Raw genomic sequence first — 17,164 nt, 5'->3', positions numbered from 1 at the left:
TTTTGGGTTCCTCAGCATATGGATGTGTCTGTTCTCTAGATTTTCTGCTTCTCTGCCTGTTTCTTGTGCAGGTCATCTGGACATCCCCTCGCATTAGGGGAATTTCCCAGGACAGACTTGTGTTGGGTATCTTTGCAGGTGGTGGTGCCCAGCACCACCATGCCCTATGTCCATGTGGTTTCTCAAGAGGATCCCAGAGACCCAGTGCTCTCCCCGACCCTGGCTTCTCTTATGAATTGGGCTGGCAGCTCTTGCTCTAGCACGGGCCCGTCCTGAACTAAATTCCTTTCTATTTTTTATTTAAGTATAAAAAGAGGAAAGCCTTCTCTTGGTGACTTTTCTGTGACAAGCCAGTTGCTTTTTGCTTTGGGTTGTGGATTGCCTGCTGGAGCTTGATGATGCTTCAGAGATTTATTGAGCTGCAGTTGCCTTAATAAAATCTTCACCTTTGCCCAGATCTCCAAGCCTATACTTTCCATAAGTTATGCAGGATTACAGAAGGACTTCATAGAAAAGTCCTCATATTTCTTTTCAGGCTTGAGCCAGTTCCCATCCATAACATCAGTTGCCAGCTTCCTTCTCCATCAGCCGAAGCCCAGAACTTCAACCTCTTACTAACACTAATAGGCTCACCTTTTGGCTCCAGTTCAGCATCTGGTTTGCCCAGGGTTTGCTTCCATTTGTCATACTCTGAGCCTTGCAGAAGAAGATTCTTCAAGAAACTGCCTGCTTATGCTTCTTATCCTTCAGGCTGAATATTGAGGCAGATAAAGAAATAAAGAATAGTATCTGTTGGTATGAATGAATATACTTCTGCAGAATGTAAACAGTTACTCTGTGGAAGGGCTTCTGTTTATCACCTGCAGAGACCCTGCCTATTGCCTGTCTCCTGCATGGAGCTTGCCGTGCTCTCAGAGCACCCTCCTGCCCACATTTTAAAACTGTAAGACCAGAGGTGCTGTGTATTTTTGATTATGTGGAACAACCTTTTCTTTTTCACCCATTCCTTTATGCTTTTGGCAGAGGGAGATTTTTGAGATTTCTCAGGTTGCTTTCCCATCCTTCTTTCATTAGGCACAGAGATGATCTTTAAGAGCTGATGTTCTCCGGCAGCATCCGTACAGATGCCTCTGCCTTTGATTTTTATCAGTGCTGTCGTACAGGTTATTTTGCCTACTCACTTTCAGAGCTTTTCAAAGGGTGCCAATGAGTTGCCAGGTATAAGTGCAAGTACAGTATTACTCCAGAAAGCTGCAGCGCTCTTTTTTAGAAGTTATGAAAAGAGTCTTTTATCTTGGGTTAGCAACTGGGAATTGAGATAATCAAGTAATCAGCATAATGGCATTGGAATTATCACAAAAAGCAGTCCCTCATCTCTCCCACTTCTCCAGTTTGCTGCTGGTCAGTTACTGGTTTAATCCTGGCTCATCAATGCTGATTTTTGTCATAAACCCTTGTGGATTTTAACCTTCCCCACAGTAGTCCTAGTCCAAATGGGTTTCATTGCCCTCTGGGCATCTATCCTACAGTTTCTGGCACAGCTCCTAGACATGGTGCATTAGAGGAGATTTGGAGGGGCCGGTGGTGCCCGTGGGATAACAGTGGGCAAGCGGCTTGTCTCAATGTGTCAGCTGCCAGACTGGCAGTCAGGCAGCTCAGGAGAAAAGCCATTATGTCAACTGGCTGAAAGCACATCAAATCCCAAACCTAATTAGCTGGCTGTGAAGGCATTTATAGTGCGGTGTGTGTAGGTGCAAGTTTGGGAAGGAGGGGACATGGCTGTGGGCATGGAGCTTTGCTGGACAGAAAGCATCTCTGACATTCATGTCCCTGCAGGTGAATAAGTTGTTTGTAAGCAAATTGCTTAAAGTCTTTTAGGATTTCACCCCTTACAGAGCAGACCTGCATGTACATAGGGCACTGCCACGTGCCTTTCAGCCTAGGACGAAACAAGACCAGTTTCAGCTCCCGAGCACCTGCAGGAGCACTGTGCAATGACTTTCCAAAAGCTACGCTAACCACTCCGGCACTGTAGGCATCTTTTTGGCTGTTTATTTGATGAGTGGTAGCATTTGAAAATTATTTTTTATTTATTTCAAAAGCTAACTAGAGATAACTGCAGTGGAAGAGTGTTCCACTGGGCAGGTCAGTGAGGAGGTGGAGGGTATGACCTGAAACACAGAAAGCGAATTGAATCTCCTGATTTGTCCTGATAGGACATTTACAGTCAATGTCTGGATTAGCTCAGGTCCTCTTAAATAATGGAGTAGCATCAAATTTGTAGCATTTGACAGTATACTCCAATAGTTTTGGATTTGATAGCTCTATATTATGTGAAGAAGGAATCAAAGATACCATCCATCCATTTTTTCTTACATGCCTACCCTGCAGATACTAAGTTTGTGAGAGATGCTGGGAAAAAACAAGAGCAAGAGAAGAAGAATCATATATTTTATTTCAGAATGGAGATTTATATAGCCTCCTGCCTCTGCTTATCAGCTAATTAAATTGGTAACATTTCCCCATATTAATGGATTTTTAAAAACAGGAATATGTTGTTTTTCTTTAGGGAGGTAAAACTAAAAGATCTGGAAGATGTAGAAATATCTAGATATGGTCCTAAACTAACGTGTGTGTTGTTATAACATATAAATGATGAATATTCTGTGTGCGGGCTGGGGAAAGTGTGTGCTACACCACAGTCCAATGTCACGTTTTTCTTTGCTTCAGGAACCCCAGTTTGGTTCTACATGCAAATCGCACCCATAAGAAACGAGCATGAAAAAGTGGTTTTGTTCCTGTGCACTTTTAAGGATATCACTTTATTCAAACAACCAATTGAAGATGATTCAACAAAAGGTAAATACGAAATACAGTATTTGTCTTTGGTAAATGATAAACTACATGCTTGAGCTCAGTCCTGTGACAGACACATATCATGCTGTGATCTGTGTTTTGAATTCAGGAAATATTTTGTGACCTGTCAGACTTTCAATGCCACTCTCCTAAATTATTGCTTAAAAATAAAAGATAAATCATCATGGGTGGAAATTCCCTAACAACATTTTGCAACAATTCCCTAACAACAATTTCCCTAACAACATTCCTTTCTCTTTGTAATTTCACTACTTTTTCACTACTTTTTTTTCTTTTTTTTTTTTTTCTTTAGCTGGCATTTGCTAGAAATTACATAGTTTTTGAGTCATTTTAATGCTGTGTTGTTTTGGGAGGCCTTTCTCCTAAGGGGCTGGTATCTTCTTTTTAGCAAAAAATAATTTCAGCCCCTTTATGCTGAGATGTTGATATTTCCTCCTTTTCTCCCTCTTGGAGATGAAATGCCAAAAAACCAACCCATTTAGGTCCTTTATTACTGGCCAGCAACGATGACTGCATGGCACTGGACATTATTTGTTATTTAACAGCTGCTGGTGATGGTGTTTGTTGAGGTGTGCCATGATCTTATCACCTAACAACTCGTGGCCAGACCCGCAGCCTTGCGCAAGAGAGAATTGGTGGGGAAAAGCGCAGAGGACCCAGCAGCATCCTCTGCTTTGCTTATGGGACGTGCGTGTCTTGCGTCAGTTCATACGTGTGTTGCTCTGGGTAAAATAATCCATGCTTACATAAAGAAGAGTATTTATGCTACAGCGTCCACATCCTATCTTCTCTTGGAAGTTGCCTTCTGATGATTAATTCCTTGCTATATTTTCCTCTTCATGCTTGAGAAGGCTTGATTTCTCAGAGAGCCGTGTGTGCTTTAAGCTGTCATCTTTAGAAAAAACTTGGTGTCATTTGAATGCAAACAGGATTTAAACTAATTTCTTATGATCTAGATAACACTTATTATATGTGTTTTGATAACTGAAAAGTGGATTTATAAAGGCAGACTTAAAATAAAACGAAAGGCCTCTCTTTGGGCTAACACCAAATACGAGAATTTTTTTGCCTGGAGTATTGTCTGTAAAGTTTTAAGATACTGATATAGGAATATCTTCTCAGCCATCATAAGCTTTACTGCCTCTACAATTTAGTTAGCAATGTGCAAATGTTCCTGTATTTCGCTTTCAGCCCGTGGAATTCTTCTGCCTGGAAATAATCTCAAATTTTTAGGAGAAATGCCAGTTAATTGAAAGGACTTCAGTTGTAGAGGTCTGAAAGCATGGGATTGGCTCCTTGCTGCAGTGTATATAATACGTAGTGGGAGTGAAGCTCATCAAAGAAAGAGCCAGTCTTTGCAAGGATTCTCTTGTGGGATTTCCTATTTGAAGCTTTCTGGGGAGACCAAGATGTATCTCACGTGGAACCAGCCCCTGAAACTCCCTCCTTTCACCGACTCTGCCCCACTTTCTGCAGTACGTGGTTGCACGGAGGAGTGTGTGGCTGCAGCGGGACAAGGAAGATGTATTGAAGGTGGCTCCCAATGCAGAAATGATGAATGTTGCCCTCTTTGGATTCTCAGCCTGAGAGATTAGTAATCTGCAGCCTTCCCTGGGGAGGCAGGGATGTTCTGAGGGGGCAGAGCTCTCCCCCTCCCTGTCTTGTGGCTAAGGAGCAGCAAAATACGTTTGTCATCCATTATAGATGATTCTATGATTCTATAGGAACAATATATGTTCCTGTGGGAAAGAGCAATAGCTGTGAATTGCCTAACTTGTGTATTGCTGTTCTCCAGTGAAGGGTACCATTAGTTAAAATGCCAGGTATTAACTATGAACATTGCAAAATATTGTTGTCAGCAGCCAGGGAGGTTTGACTGCATGTTTAAAGAGCACTTACTTCTGTCAAAGTCATACTTTAAAAAAACCCAAAGCACTGCAGAGGCAGTACAGCCACATCTCTCAAGTGCCTTTAAGGCATATAATAGGAGTCTTAAGAATTTGCTCAGGGTGATTTGATCAGAGCATTGATTAACATTGATCAATATGTCCAACAAGCTCCATAATTACAAACCATTGACCTGATTTTTTCTTCTCTTTGTGCATAAATTAAAGCTTGTCTTTTATATTCTTCATATTAAAAAAAAATTGAAATATTTTCACCATTTTACTACAAGGATGGGAAAACAGCAGTGTTGCACTACCCTCTGTGTCTCAATTGGGTGGATCTGCAGGATCCCACAGCACCGGGATTACAGTGTTGTTTTGTCTGACGTAGTGCTATGAGAGATGCATAATTCATTGTCCTTGCAGATAACATTACAATGTGCTTAGAAGCTGTCAGGCCACTTTCTTTTTGAATTACAAGATTGATAAACATATACATTACAATTTAGTGGAGAGTTTTTAAACTTTTGTAAAAAACATTTCAGTAAAATACTGCTTTTGAGTGCTGGGATTTGTCATTGAAAGGGCTATTTTTTTTTCTTTTTAAAAGGAGGATTTTTCTGACAGGACCATGCAATACATAATACATAAGTAACTATGGTGCAGATGAGTTACTGTCTATTACTTATGGGAGCAGTAAATTTGAGATAAAAAATTCAAGAGAAATAAAATATTGATGCCATTATGCAATAATCTCTCCGTGCCAATATATTCTGCACTGTTCGAAGGTATGTTGCTTTGTTGTGAAGCTTCAGTATATCACGCTCCTACAAGGTACGAGGATTTGGTATTTAAATCATAACAATGGCTGTATCTACTATCTACACTGCAGGGCCTCTGTGTGTCCTGGCTCCTGGAAATAAATGGTTGGGTTTGCCAGATCCGCTTGCGGTGGCTGCGGCACACTCAGCGTCTTGGGCAGACCTTGCACGGGCAGCTGCAGTTTTGGGGGGCTGGTAACGGTACCCCAGTCCTGAGGATGCAGGGAATGCTCAGAAGTGTTGAGGAGCTTGTCGTATTTGTGAAAACAGGACATACGAATAAAAGAAAATAGTTGTCTTACTACAAAGAACATTGCAAGGGAGAGGTGAGATTTTTTTGTCCAATACAGGCTCAAAAACATGTTCGTTTACAGGCTCGGTACAAAAAATGTCGTTGACATCTCGGGGACTAGCCCTGCGCGAGCAAGGGGAGTTAGAGAGGTCTGGGCCACTGCGGCAGGTGCTTTCTGCTTACTCGTGTGCTGACTGTCCGCTGCCTGGTAATGCTGTCAGGGAGGCGAAGAGGAGGAGGAGGAGGGGACTTTGCTTGCAGGAGGGAGTAAAAGGTAATGAAAAATTTGTCCGGGTCACCCAGGAGACTATGAATTTGTTGCAGTCCAGAAAGCTGTTGAAATTTACTGGGCTGAAAGCAAGACTGGAGAAAAGGAGTATTTAAAAGCTGCCTGCCTTTAATAAAATATAGTGGCAGAGATCAAAAACCTTGTTTTCTGAGAGGAAAACAGGAAGTTTGAGACTAAAGATTTGACTGACTTGTTTTCTTGTTACCCATGCTGGTATCTATTACTGCTGAGTGGTGTGCAGGAGACCTAAGATGTATAGCAATGTAACAGTGACCCAACGTACTGTTATGTCCTTGTAAATGGGAAACTACTAAAAAAGTGTCTAACCATGTAAAAGTGTAAAAAAAAAAAAACAAAAAACAAAAAAAAACCCAAAAAAAACCCAAACCAACCAAACCCCCCTCCCAGCACAAAGAACCCCTCAGCATCTCAAGTAGAAGCAGTGAAGGTGATAATGGAAGGAAACATCAGCCACCATGTGTTCACTCCTGGGTGAAGATGCCACCGCAGCGGTGTGGTGTGGAGGGTAGGGGGAACACCCCGCCATTGACTTGGCTTATGGATCATAGTGCCCCAGCTCCTGAGTCAGTGGCTGGATGAGCTGTGGATGGTGTCAGTGTGGAAGAAGTGTGAGAATTAGTGATGTTGTTGGGCAGGAGGTGTTGCAGGAGATGAAGGCTACACTTGATGGGCACTGGGACAATGCCTTATTTTCCAGTGAAGGAGCTGTGCTATGTTTTGTCTGGTCTCTCTTTCTTTCCTTCTTCTATTCCTCTTTGGTAATATGAACATTTGTCTGATCTGGATTCAGTACCGAGCAATAGGTCCTACTTGTGATGGTGGAGGGCTAGATCCCCAGGTGTCCTGGCTGAATGCCTTACACAGCAGAGGTGGAAGGCCATTACAAGCATGTGAAAGATCGTATTATGTATTTTCTTCCAGAGAATAAAACCCAAAGAATCTTCTTTTTTATGTTTGTACCATTGTAGAGTCACAGTTGGATGCTTTTATCAGCTTGCTGTGCTTTTATTCTGTCTTTACCCAATGGCCTTTTAAAAAAGTCTGAAGACTTTCAATCCCTCTGAAGACACACAGTGGTAATACACATGTTTATTTGTCAGAAAAAAAAAAAGAAGCCATTTTTCTGGACCCTAGCTATTAGAAGGGCAAATGGGGTCACTTAAAAAGTTGACAATATTTGAAGGCAGGAGTGCTGTAGATTATATTGAATTGAAAGTTTGATAGAAAAAAAGACCAGCATTTTTTGGCTAATAGTGGAGTTTCATCTAGTCGTGCAATGACTTTATTTCCTTTGTTATCATCAGTGAAGAAAAAATGTGGCCTCTAGGTAAACTTGGAAACTTTTTTGGCTAGTGTTCTCACTGGTTGTCTTAAGTCTCTTTTGTGTGAAGTATCAGGCTTGTCACCTGCTGGAAGAGATTGGGAAGTTCTGGTGAATACTGATGTGACGCTGGATTAGGATGCAAAGCTGTCTTAATGAGGCCCCTACAACTCAGGACTGTGTGTGATTAACAGATAGGATCAGGAGATGGCACAGCAGTATCCTGAAGCTGGTTTTTTTTTCACTTGATAGAGCCAGACTTTGATAATCAAGACTGTCTGGGACAATGCTGTAATGCTTCCAGTGATATAACTCTTTACGGTTATATAGCTCTATATAATGATACAACTCTATCTTGGAGTGTGACAGGGCTATAAAAAGTGTAGTAGTTGCAGAAATATGCACTTATGCTTGCTAATCCTTCCTAAGCCTATAATTCTGATCCTTTTTTATCATTAATAAGTGCAAGTTATTAAGCATATATAACTAGTTGCACATGGAAACTTTTTTCCTTGAGGGGGTATCAATCCTGGTGATAATAGAAGAAGTGGTTGGAGAGATTAGAGCATGAAAATGAGGTTTCTACCTTTAGCTGAAGCACATTGTGCCCCGTTGAATACATCACCTTGACAGTAATCCATAACAGTAATTTAATAGGTCACAATTTGGATATCCTTTCCATCCCGCTTTTCCAAGCCTATACTAACAAGGGTGTTGGTGATATAGAGACCTACTTGTTCTTGTGCTGCTTCCTATTGCTCTGATCTGCAGTTTCACCCCCCAGTGCCTTCAGGCACCAAGGAGATCATCTCCATGTCTCTGTTCTCCCCTGGGTGTAGACTGCAGCATCCAGGGACATCTGCGCCTTGAGAAAGGACTTTGTGAGGGATAAAAGAAGTGGTCATTTGCCAGGACACCAGGTGGACTTCCAATGTGAAGAGTAGACAACTCAAAGGAATGATGCTAAGATATAGTCTCTTGATATTTGAAAACATCCATTTTGGATGTGCACAGCTTGCTAGTAACCAGGAAGGCTTTCTGAAGTTGCTTTGCTCCTGTTCCTGTAGGACAAGCATCCCCATTATTGTCTTCAGTGACATGCTGGTGGCACTTTTAGCAGACACCGCAGAGGCTGAACAGTCATGAAGAGGTAGCTGTTTCCTTGTTCCTATGGGTGACCCCCTGAGGCCTTATTTCTGCCCCTGTCAGAGACCCACCATGATGAAGACGAGAGACTTTCCATATGCAGGGATATTTAGTGGCCTTCACAGATAACGAGTACATTTCTGAATTTGGTATTGCCTTTTGAGGCCTTTGTGTGCTCCATCAACAACCCACAATGCACATTAACTGTCTAAATTTCTAGAGGTTTAATGTGCAATGAAAAAGAAATCCTATTGAAATCAAATCTAACCCTGTGAGAGATTGTATTAAACTGGAAGTTGATATTTAAAGCAGTAACTGTTTGTAGATGGATATACTTTCTGTGTAGAAAACTGAACACTCATAAACCATATATAAAATAGTAAGTATAAATATAGTAGAGTAAGAGTCTAATCTGTATATCACAGACTATTACTAAGTTACTCCTCTGCTGAACCCATGAACTTGTGTGTAACTAAACCACCCTCTCCAGACAAACACCCAGTATTGATTTAGAAGTCTGACGAGACTGAGGATCCACCACATTCCTTCGTATTTGTCTTGCTTTTTCATTACACTTCTGGCTTTAAAAAAGTGTCATATTTAAATTAAGCTGGCTTTGGCTTCTTGCAGTGACATCTTCTTATGCATTTTTTCCACTGTACCAAAAAAGTCCCATTAAGGCACGTACACATATATCAAGTCATTACTCCACCTCCTTTTGATGAAGTAAATGAGTTGAGCTACTTAAACCTCTGTCTAGCCTGAATTTGGAGGTCTGGTGATGGCAGATACACAGACATTCTAGCTGCACTTTAATCCGGCTCACTGGCAGCAGTAGGGCTGAAGATGTGGTGGCATGGATTTCAGCCTTCCAGGTCCCCAAATAAGTTTCTGCAGCCATTATTGTAGCCAGGTGGGTTCACAGCTAACTCCTCAACATTGCCCGTTGCTCAGCCTCTCCAAGCCTAGCTCTTACTGTTTTATATCCAAGGAGTAGGTGACTTTTTGCCAAAGCAAACCACATGCCGAATTGCTCATCTCCTAAGACCTCTGGATCCTTTTCAGAGCTGTTCTTTGCTAAGGACATTTCCCCCTCCTGTGCAGGAGAGGCAGTTTGCATGGCTTTTGCCTAGATATCTGATTTCCATTTAAAACACATTTTAGTAGCACATGCCCAGTTATCAAGCACATCATCCTGCGTGACTGTCCTCACTACTGTTTAGCATTCCTCTAATCTTCCTGTCATCTGGGCACTTTATCAGTCATTTTATAACAACTTTCAAACCATAGAGAAAAGCACTGAATAGAAGGGGACCTGTCCACTGGGGTTTAGAAGGCTCTCTAATAATTTTTTACTATTTTCCACTACTCGTTTGGTATCTGCCAGGTAGCAAGTTCTTCATCCATTTAACCTGTAATTTACTGAACTGCATAGTCTCAATATTTTGTCAAGAGTGTCACATAGAGTCAATTCAGTGAAGATTACTGTACAAGAGGATTTGACTCTTGGGTGATTCAAACGCAGCACCAGGATGAGGATGCTATGTGATGAGCACTGCGGCTGTGCAGATTTGGAACCTGTTGGCTGCAGGTGGGGGCAAAACAGGGGCAGCTGCTGAGGCTATCGTCAAGTCAATGGTCCACATTGCTGCCCAGTCCAGCCCCAGTAAGAGAGCACTGGTACGGGAAGCTGCCCTGGCTCATGCCTCTCCGGTGTACATCATGCATATGCTGTGGCTCGGGCTGGCCGCTGCGTTTGGCTTACAGCTTGTTCTGTCAAGGCATTTGGCTCTCTTCCTGAACCGAATTTATACTCTTATCAAATAATTAAATTAACATTGTGGGACATTTTACATCATTGCGTATTGACAGCCATTCGTTATGTTCCCTTCCTTTTCTTTTTTATTAAACATATTGAAACTCGGATCGGCTTTTCTCTCATTTTGCCTGGTTCTGAGATCAAGCTGAGCAACCTGTAAGTACTTGGGTCAGCCTGATTGCCCTTTCTGCATATGGGTGCAGAAAGCCTTTCGGTCATACTCTGGGAGTTCTTAAAAAAATTTATTGATACTCTAATAAATCTAGCCAGAGAATGATTTTTCCCATATGTCTTTAGCTTTCCATGTCCTTTCTCATAAGCCATGATTTCTCATTCACATGCTTACTCGGTCCCTCTTTCTTCCCATCCCTGTGTGCTTTATTGTATACTGCTTTTTAATTTCTAGCAGCTGCCTTCCTTTTGATCTTGACCCTTTGGCTGGTGTAGTCCATTTTCCTTGACCATTGAATGGCACCATTTTGCTATCTGACAAAGTCCTCCAACAAATGGCAGTTGACTGACATTTACAGTACTTAGGTTTTTTGGGGGTTTTTTTCTTCCCAAAATTTGCACTTGTTTTTACACACTTATGGGAAATAAGACCTTGCTGGCCCCGTGTGTATGTATAAAGTTTTAGCTTTAGTTGCAGAAACATGAAATTTAAGAAGTTGTGCACTGTAAATTTATGGCCATGTCAGAATTAAATTTAAAAATACATTGTATACCAAATGTAGTCTATTGGTGTATAAGTACTAGCACTTTTCATCAGTAGATCTCAAAATGTCTTGCAAAGTAGGTCATTAGCATTATCTTCATTTTAAGGAGAAGAAACTGAAGCTCAGAGAGATAAAGTGATATGCTCAAGATTACCCATTTCATTCTTCATCCCTTTTGAGCTCCCTAGTAGCTGCAGTGGGTGGATGGTAACTGAGAATACAACATTGAGCAAGAACAGAGGTCAGATGTAACAGTTATCCCAGGAGCGCAGTGCATTATCAGACAGTGGAACGCACAGAATTTCAAATGGAGAAATTTATCCTAATATTTTGAATTACATTTGAATAGACTCTGTGGTTCTTCAGTCCGTAAATAGTTTTACTGCATCATGGGAGTGATTGAGCTTTGTTTGACTATTATTCTATTTATTCAGCAATCCCATTTATTGCCCTCTCTCTAACAAAGCAAAACCGGGATGATTAAGTTTTTTGAAGAGATAATGAGCTCTTTCAGCCATACTTTACTTGCAATAAAGAGCAAACAGCCAGGCATTGTAATGATTTTTACTGTCTGAATATCTAGATATAGTTGAGATTTGTAGATGCTAACTATTGATGCAAAAGGATGAGCCATGTTATCAATTGATTTCCATACTGCCTAACTCTGAGTGATGCTAGCTCTTTGCTTTTGTGGGTAAGTCATAGAGTATATATTATTTAAGCATCCTGCATGTCACCTGTTTCGTGGTTCATGGTGAGAGGAGAACAACAACCTTTCCACGGTCTGGAGGTGTTCCTTATACTCCTGAAGGCAGGAATCAACACAAGCATTGCTGTAATTACCCTCTGCAGTTGTTTTTTACACCGAATATTCTTAACCCAAGTGTTTTCACTGCAGTCTAAGATATTGGATAGTTCCCTGTTACACTGATTTTAAAACATCATTATTTCTGATCCTTTTAAGACCAGACAAACCTTGACAAAAAGGTTAATTGCAACCCAGTAGCGCTACACTAATGTTTTATTAGGGTGAACTAGTCATGTCTAGATTTTTCAGAGCAAGTGCGCTATGAAGAACGTTAACGTCTCGCCTTGATTTTTTTAAACTCTTCATAAACTCTGATGTATGAATTTAGCTTTAAAATAACATAATATAGCTTATGAATTAGAGGTTTTAATTATTTTTTTCAGTGTGGCTGCTAGCTAGGTGGCAAAATCCGTATTTGGACCTGTACACAAATCCAGTAAGAGAGACTGTAAATTGTCGTCTCCTAATTAAATTACGGGGAGAATTTGAAGGGTTTTCTCACTTACAAATACTTATATTTGAAAATATTTGCTGTTATCTTTGAAGGCAATGGGTAGGCCTATTGACTGCTGACGTTTGTACAGGTAAGGTGGCTTAAGGAGTAGTGGAGGAAAAGAGCCTGAGTCTTTTTTGCTCATTAGCCTGTGCCTGTGTGGGGACTTCTCCCTGGCGGAAGGAACTGCCCAGGTCTGACCCAGCCCCTTGGCAGGAGTGTCTGTGTGTGACGGGCACCAGGAGTTGCTCCTCGGGGCAGGTGGGACCACCATCAGGAGCCTCACGGTTTTGGGTGGAGTTTTACCAATTCTCTGCCTGCTTTGTGACCTCGAGAGGAATCGGAGGGATTTAAAGGTTTTTTCTCCAGATAGCCGTGTCCCATCACTTCCAGCATCACTTCTGCTTGGGGAAGCCTCCTTTGCTGCACTTTCTTTGGACAGCTTTTACCTGACATCCCTTTTATGCTCTGCCTTACACTGCAACAGCATCTTCCACCTGGATGACATTTCTCCTTACTTAGAGACGACAGCAGAGAAGAGGAGCGGATGTTGGAGATGGATGAGGGTGTTTGTGTACTGGATCGATCTGCAGGGTGTATTAATGGGAAGGAGGTTGGTGACCAGAAGCGCAGGGAGACAGGTCCCTATGACAATACAAGAGTGCAGTTCACTGAAGGTCCCTGAAGACAGAGTAAGCAGTGAGTGTGGCGGTGGAGTGGAGCTGTCAGGGGAGCAGCTGCCGCAGAGCTGTTCCCATCCCAGCTGTCCAGTATTAAACACAATGATTGATTCAGGATCTCGGGAAGAAAGATGTGTGGGCATACTACTACTCTTGTTGGAGTAGTAGCTGATGGAAAGGCACATGCTATGGTGAGTGAGAGGTTTCATGTAACATAGTTTGGACTTTCTGATGATGGAGGGATGATAGGATCAAGTTCTAAGGGAGTAAATTTATATTACCTCTGTACCAGGTGTCCTCCCAACCTATGTGGTCATTGACAAGAAAGCTGGAAATACTGTTTCCCCCTTAGACACCACATCGTTTCTGTAGTGGTGTGTGAATCTTGGGAGTGGCTGAGTGAGCATCTTGGACCCATCTGGCAAGCTTTTCCCCCTCTGAGGAGGTGTTCAGGCGCTTTGCCTGCTTTGCTTGACTATTGGCCTACTTCCCTTCTGTGCTCCTGCACTCCCTTAAGCATCCTGGCACAATGTTAACAGCTTCAACTCATGCCGTAGCAGCTAAGGTTTGAAAGAAAGACCTTTTTTTTTTTTTTTTTAAATTAATTCAGTACTCCTTTTTTTCTCTCCAGAAAAACCTTTGGCTCAGCTGTTGTGTGAAGTACGCCACCAAGTCATACATGGCTCAGTTATCCCATAGTCAGAGGGCTGTCAATTGGCAAGCAATTAGAGCAAGAGACGTGGAGAATATTTTGCAGCTGTAAAGTGTTTAATTGTGACTAAAACACATGGAGGAAGAAGAAAGTTGCATGCATGGAAGGACAGCATTACAGCTGGGCCAAGGCAGAGGCTAGTTTAGTTCATGTCTAGCAGCATGCTTCTTCATGTCCTGTTTCTGTAACTGTATGGACTTGTTAAGCCTGCATCTTCAATTTCTTGAGAATGCAAAAATTCTAGTTTGAGTAATGGATAGGAACAGGGACATATTTTGCTAGGCTTCTGTTTAAGAACAGACCCTTCTTTTGGATCATGAGAACGCAGGGGTACCAATTCTTCTAGCTTTGTCCATGAATGAGAAAGTAATTAGAGAATCAGGGGAAACAATGATTTTATGTGTATGAGGTAGGTAACTTCTTCCTCTGAAATACCCAGTTTAACTTCTTGTAAGGAGAAGCAGCTGCTGGCCTGATTTGGTGTGTGATCTGATGATGTTGCCTTTGTTCCTAAGAATTTGAGTGCAATGGTGCAAGTTCAGGGTATTATTTTTCAAGTGGTGCTGTGGAAGAAAGAAGCAATCCAGCTGAGCTGAAGAGAGCATCAGAAGTGTTGCATTTTCTCATGAGTAGTTTTTTTCCCTCCTCTCTTGCACCTGCTATTTGTGCCGTTCTTTTACTCCTTCCAGACTGAAAATATCTGTGAGGACAGGCGGTCACTAATACATGGGATAAAATTATCATTCTTTTCAAGTCTCATGTCTATAGAGGAAAAGAAAGGAGAGAATCGTTTGAAGAAGCATTGACAGCAGTAGGCAGCTATGCGAATTTTTCCCGGTCTATTTAAACATACACATTGGTTTTAAATATAATTCTGAACTTATCTAATCTACAACAAGGTCAAGAAACTGAGAAATGTACCCTGTACAGATTATTTCAGACACGAGGCAGCCTGTATACATTTTCACCTTCCCACTCATACCCCAGCATCTTGCTGTTGCTGTGTTTTAAATTCTCTTGGGTTGTAAATAGGAAACAAAAGAAGTTGGTACTTTTTGACACTGTTGCAGATGGATAGATTGGAGTAGGTAGAATAATGTTGAAAAAGTAATGTTAGTGCATTCTGTACCTCCAACTTCCAGAATGATGGGCTTCACAGGACTGAAAGAAATGTCAAAATGTGAAGTCTCTAAATGAGGCTGGAAGGGTTTTGCAAAAGGTCCGCTCCAGCACAAAGCAAAGCTTTATTCTTGGTGGAGAAAGGACACGATGAAATGGTTTGCCCTGTGAAAAGAAGAGGTCAGACCAGATGAGCAGAGTGGTAACCCTGAATGAAAAAATATATGGCTTCTTTCTTTCAAGATGACATTGATGATCTCACCAAGGTAGGAAGGGAGTATTTGAAAACGTCATAGTTCTTCCTTTCTTTTTACAGCAAAAGGATTGCTGTTGTTTGGTATGTGTTGTACTCCTCCAGCTCCTTGTGGTACTTCTTTCCCAACTTCCCCAGGCTTTCTGTAATTGTGGTTAATGCAGAACAGATGTTTTTCTTGCCCATATGATGACAAGGGATTTCTTACCAGTTTTGCCTTTATAAGAGGAGAGGCATTTTTAAACCCCGTATCTTTGTGAGTGGGATCTCAGCCTGTGAAAGCACCATGGGAAAGGATTTCTAGAGAGTGCATGAAGCCATCTCCTACTGTTGCCAGCCCCTGACTCTTCTCCAAATCCTCATCTAACCACTGTACCCTAAACCTCAGAAAATAAAGTAAACCTTGAATCATTAACCATCAGTCATCAGAAAGCCATCAGAAAGGTCACAGAATCACAGAATGTTTGAGGTTGGAAGGGATCTCTGGAGGTCATCTTGTCCAACCCTTCTGCTCAAGCAGGCCCCCCTACAGTCAGTTGCCCAGGACCATGTCCATACGGCTTTTAAGTATCTCCAAGGAGGGAGACTCCACAGCCTCTCTGGGCAAGCTGCGCCAGTTCTCTGTCACCATCACAGTAAAAAGGTGTTTCTTAATATTTAGACAGAAACTCCTCTATTTCATTTTGTGCCCATTGCATCTGGCCCTCTCATTGGGCACCACTGGAAAGAGCCTGGCTCCATCCTCTTTGCATCATCCCTTCAGGTTTTTATATACACTAGTAAGACCTGCTCCCTCCCACCCCCCGCAAGCCTTCACTTCTACAGGCTGAGCAGTCCCACCTGTCTCAGCCTTTTCTCAGAGGAGAGATGCTCTTGTCCCTTAATCATCTTCATGGTCCTTTGTTGGACTTTCTCTGTGTCCATGTCTCTCTTGTACTGGGTAGCCCAGAACTGGACACAGCACTCCAGGTGTGGCCTCACAGTGCTGAGTAGAGGGGAAGGATCACCTTCCTTGACCAGCTGGCAATACTTTGTCTAATGCAGCCAAGGATACCATTTGCTGTCTTTGCAGCACAGGCACACTGCTAGCTCATGTTCAGCCTGGTCCACCAGGACCCCCAGGTCCTTTTCTGCTAAGTCGTTTTCCAGCTGGGTGGTCTCCAGCATATTGGTGCATGGGGTTGTACCTCCTTATGTGCAGGACTTTGCACTTGTCCTTCTTGAACTTCATGAGGTTCCTGCCAAAGTTGGAGTAGCTGACAAAGCTGAGATGTGACAAATGAGGGTGTTCAAGACTGAATCCAACAGTTTGGCCGTGGTGGTTTTGGCTTTGCTGAGCACCTTTCCTCACACTCTTAGCTCTGTGGGGCAGGATGACAAATGAAAATTTGGGGACTGGCCTGAATCCATCCCCACGGATCACAGGGAAGTGTTGTCCCAGGGGAAGAGGACACTGTGTGCATGTGTGTGTTGGTACCTGCCCAGGGTCTGAAGGTAGGTGACAGCTTCCCAGAGAACTGCTCTTTTCCTCTGGTTCTTGCAGCGTGGTTGCAGCGTGCCAAAAGCAATCGGCTGGGTGCACTGTGGCCTCCAGCAATTACGAGAAATGTTGAGGCAGAGCTGTCAGGATGCTATTGCCATGCTCACTTGCTCTTTGAAATCACTGGCTAAGAAAGATAAAGAACAGTTATGATTTTTGTCTTCAAGCTGCCTCCCTGCTGTAATTTTATAGACAATTAGGAAAAAGAAAACCACAGAATTTTTTCTAGAACTTAGTAGTTCATACTCAGACTGCTATAGTCTCTCTTGACCTTGCTTTAATACAGAAAGTGCATGTTCCTAACTGAATATCCCTGTAAGCTCGAGAAGCGTGAGGCATATCTGAAGTTCACATTTAAGGTTTAGATTTGA

General features: G+C 42.2%; 1 protein-coding gene across 1 annotated transcript in view; it reads left to right on the top strand.

Annotated features, from left to right (window-relative positions):
* KCNH5 (potassium voltage-gated channel subfamily H member 5) overlaps positions 1-17,164 on the top strand; it is a gene marked incomplete at its 3' end in the record, with an annotated part of 164,145 nt that overhangs the window by 23,001 nt on the left and 123,980 nt on the right. Inside the window, exon 4 of the mRNA XM_082000469.1 lies at positions 2,731-2,859. Within this exon, the coding sequence (XP_081856595.1) occupies positions 2,731-2,859 (129 nt within the window). The remainder of the gene's footprint in view (positions 1-2,730; positions 2,860-17,164) is intronic.

This window comes from Phaethon aethereus, assembly GCF_964289735.1.
Source record: "Phaethon aethereus genome assembly, chromosome: 5".
Lineage (NCBI taxonomy): Eukaryota > Metazoa > Chordata > Aves > Phaethontiformes > Phaethontidae > Phaethon > Phaethon aethereus.
This window is presented reverse-complemented; position numbering and strand designations above follow the sequence as displayed.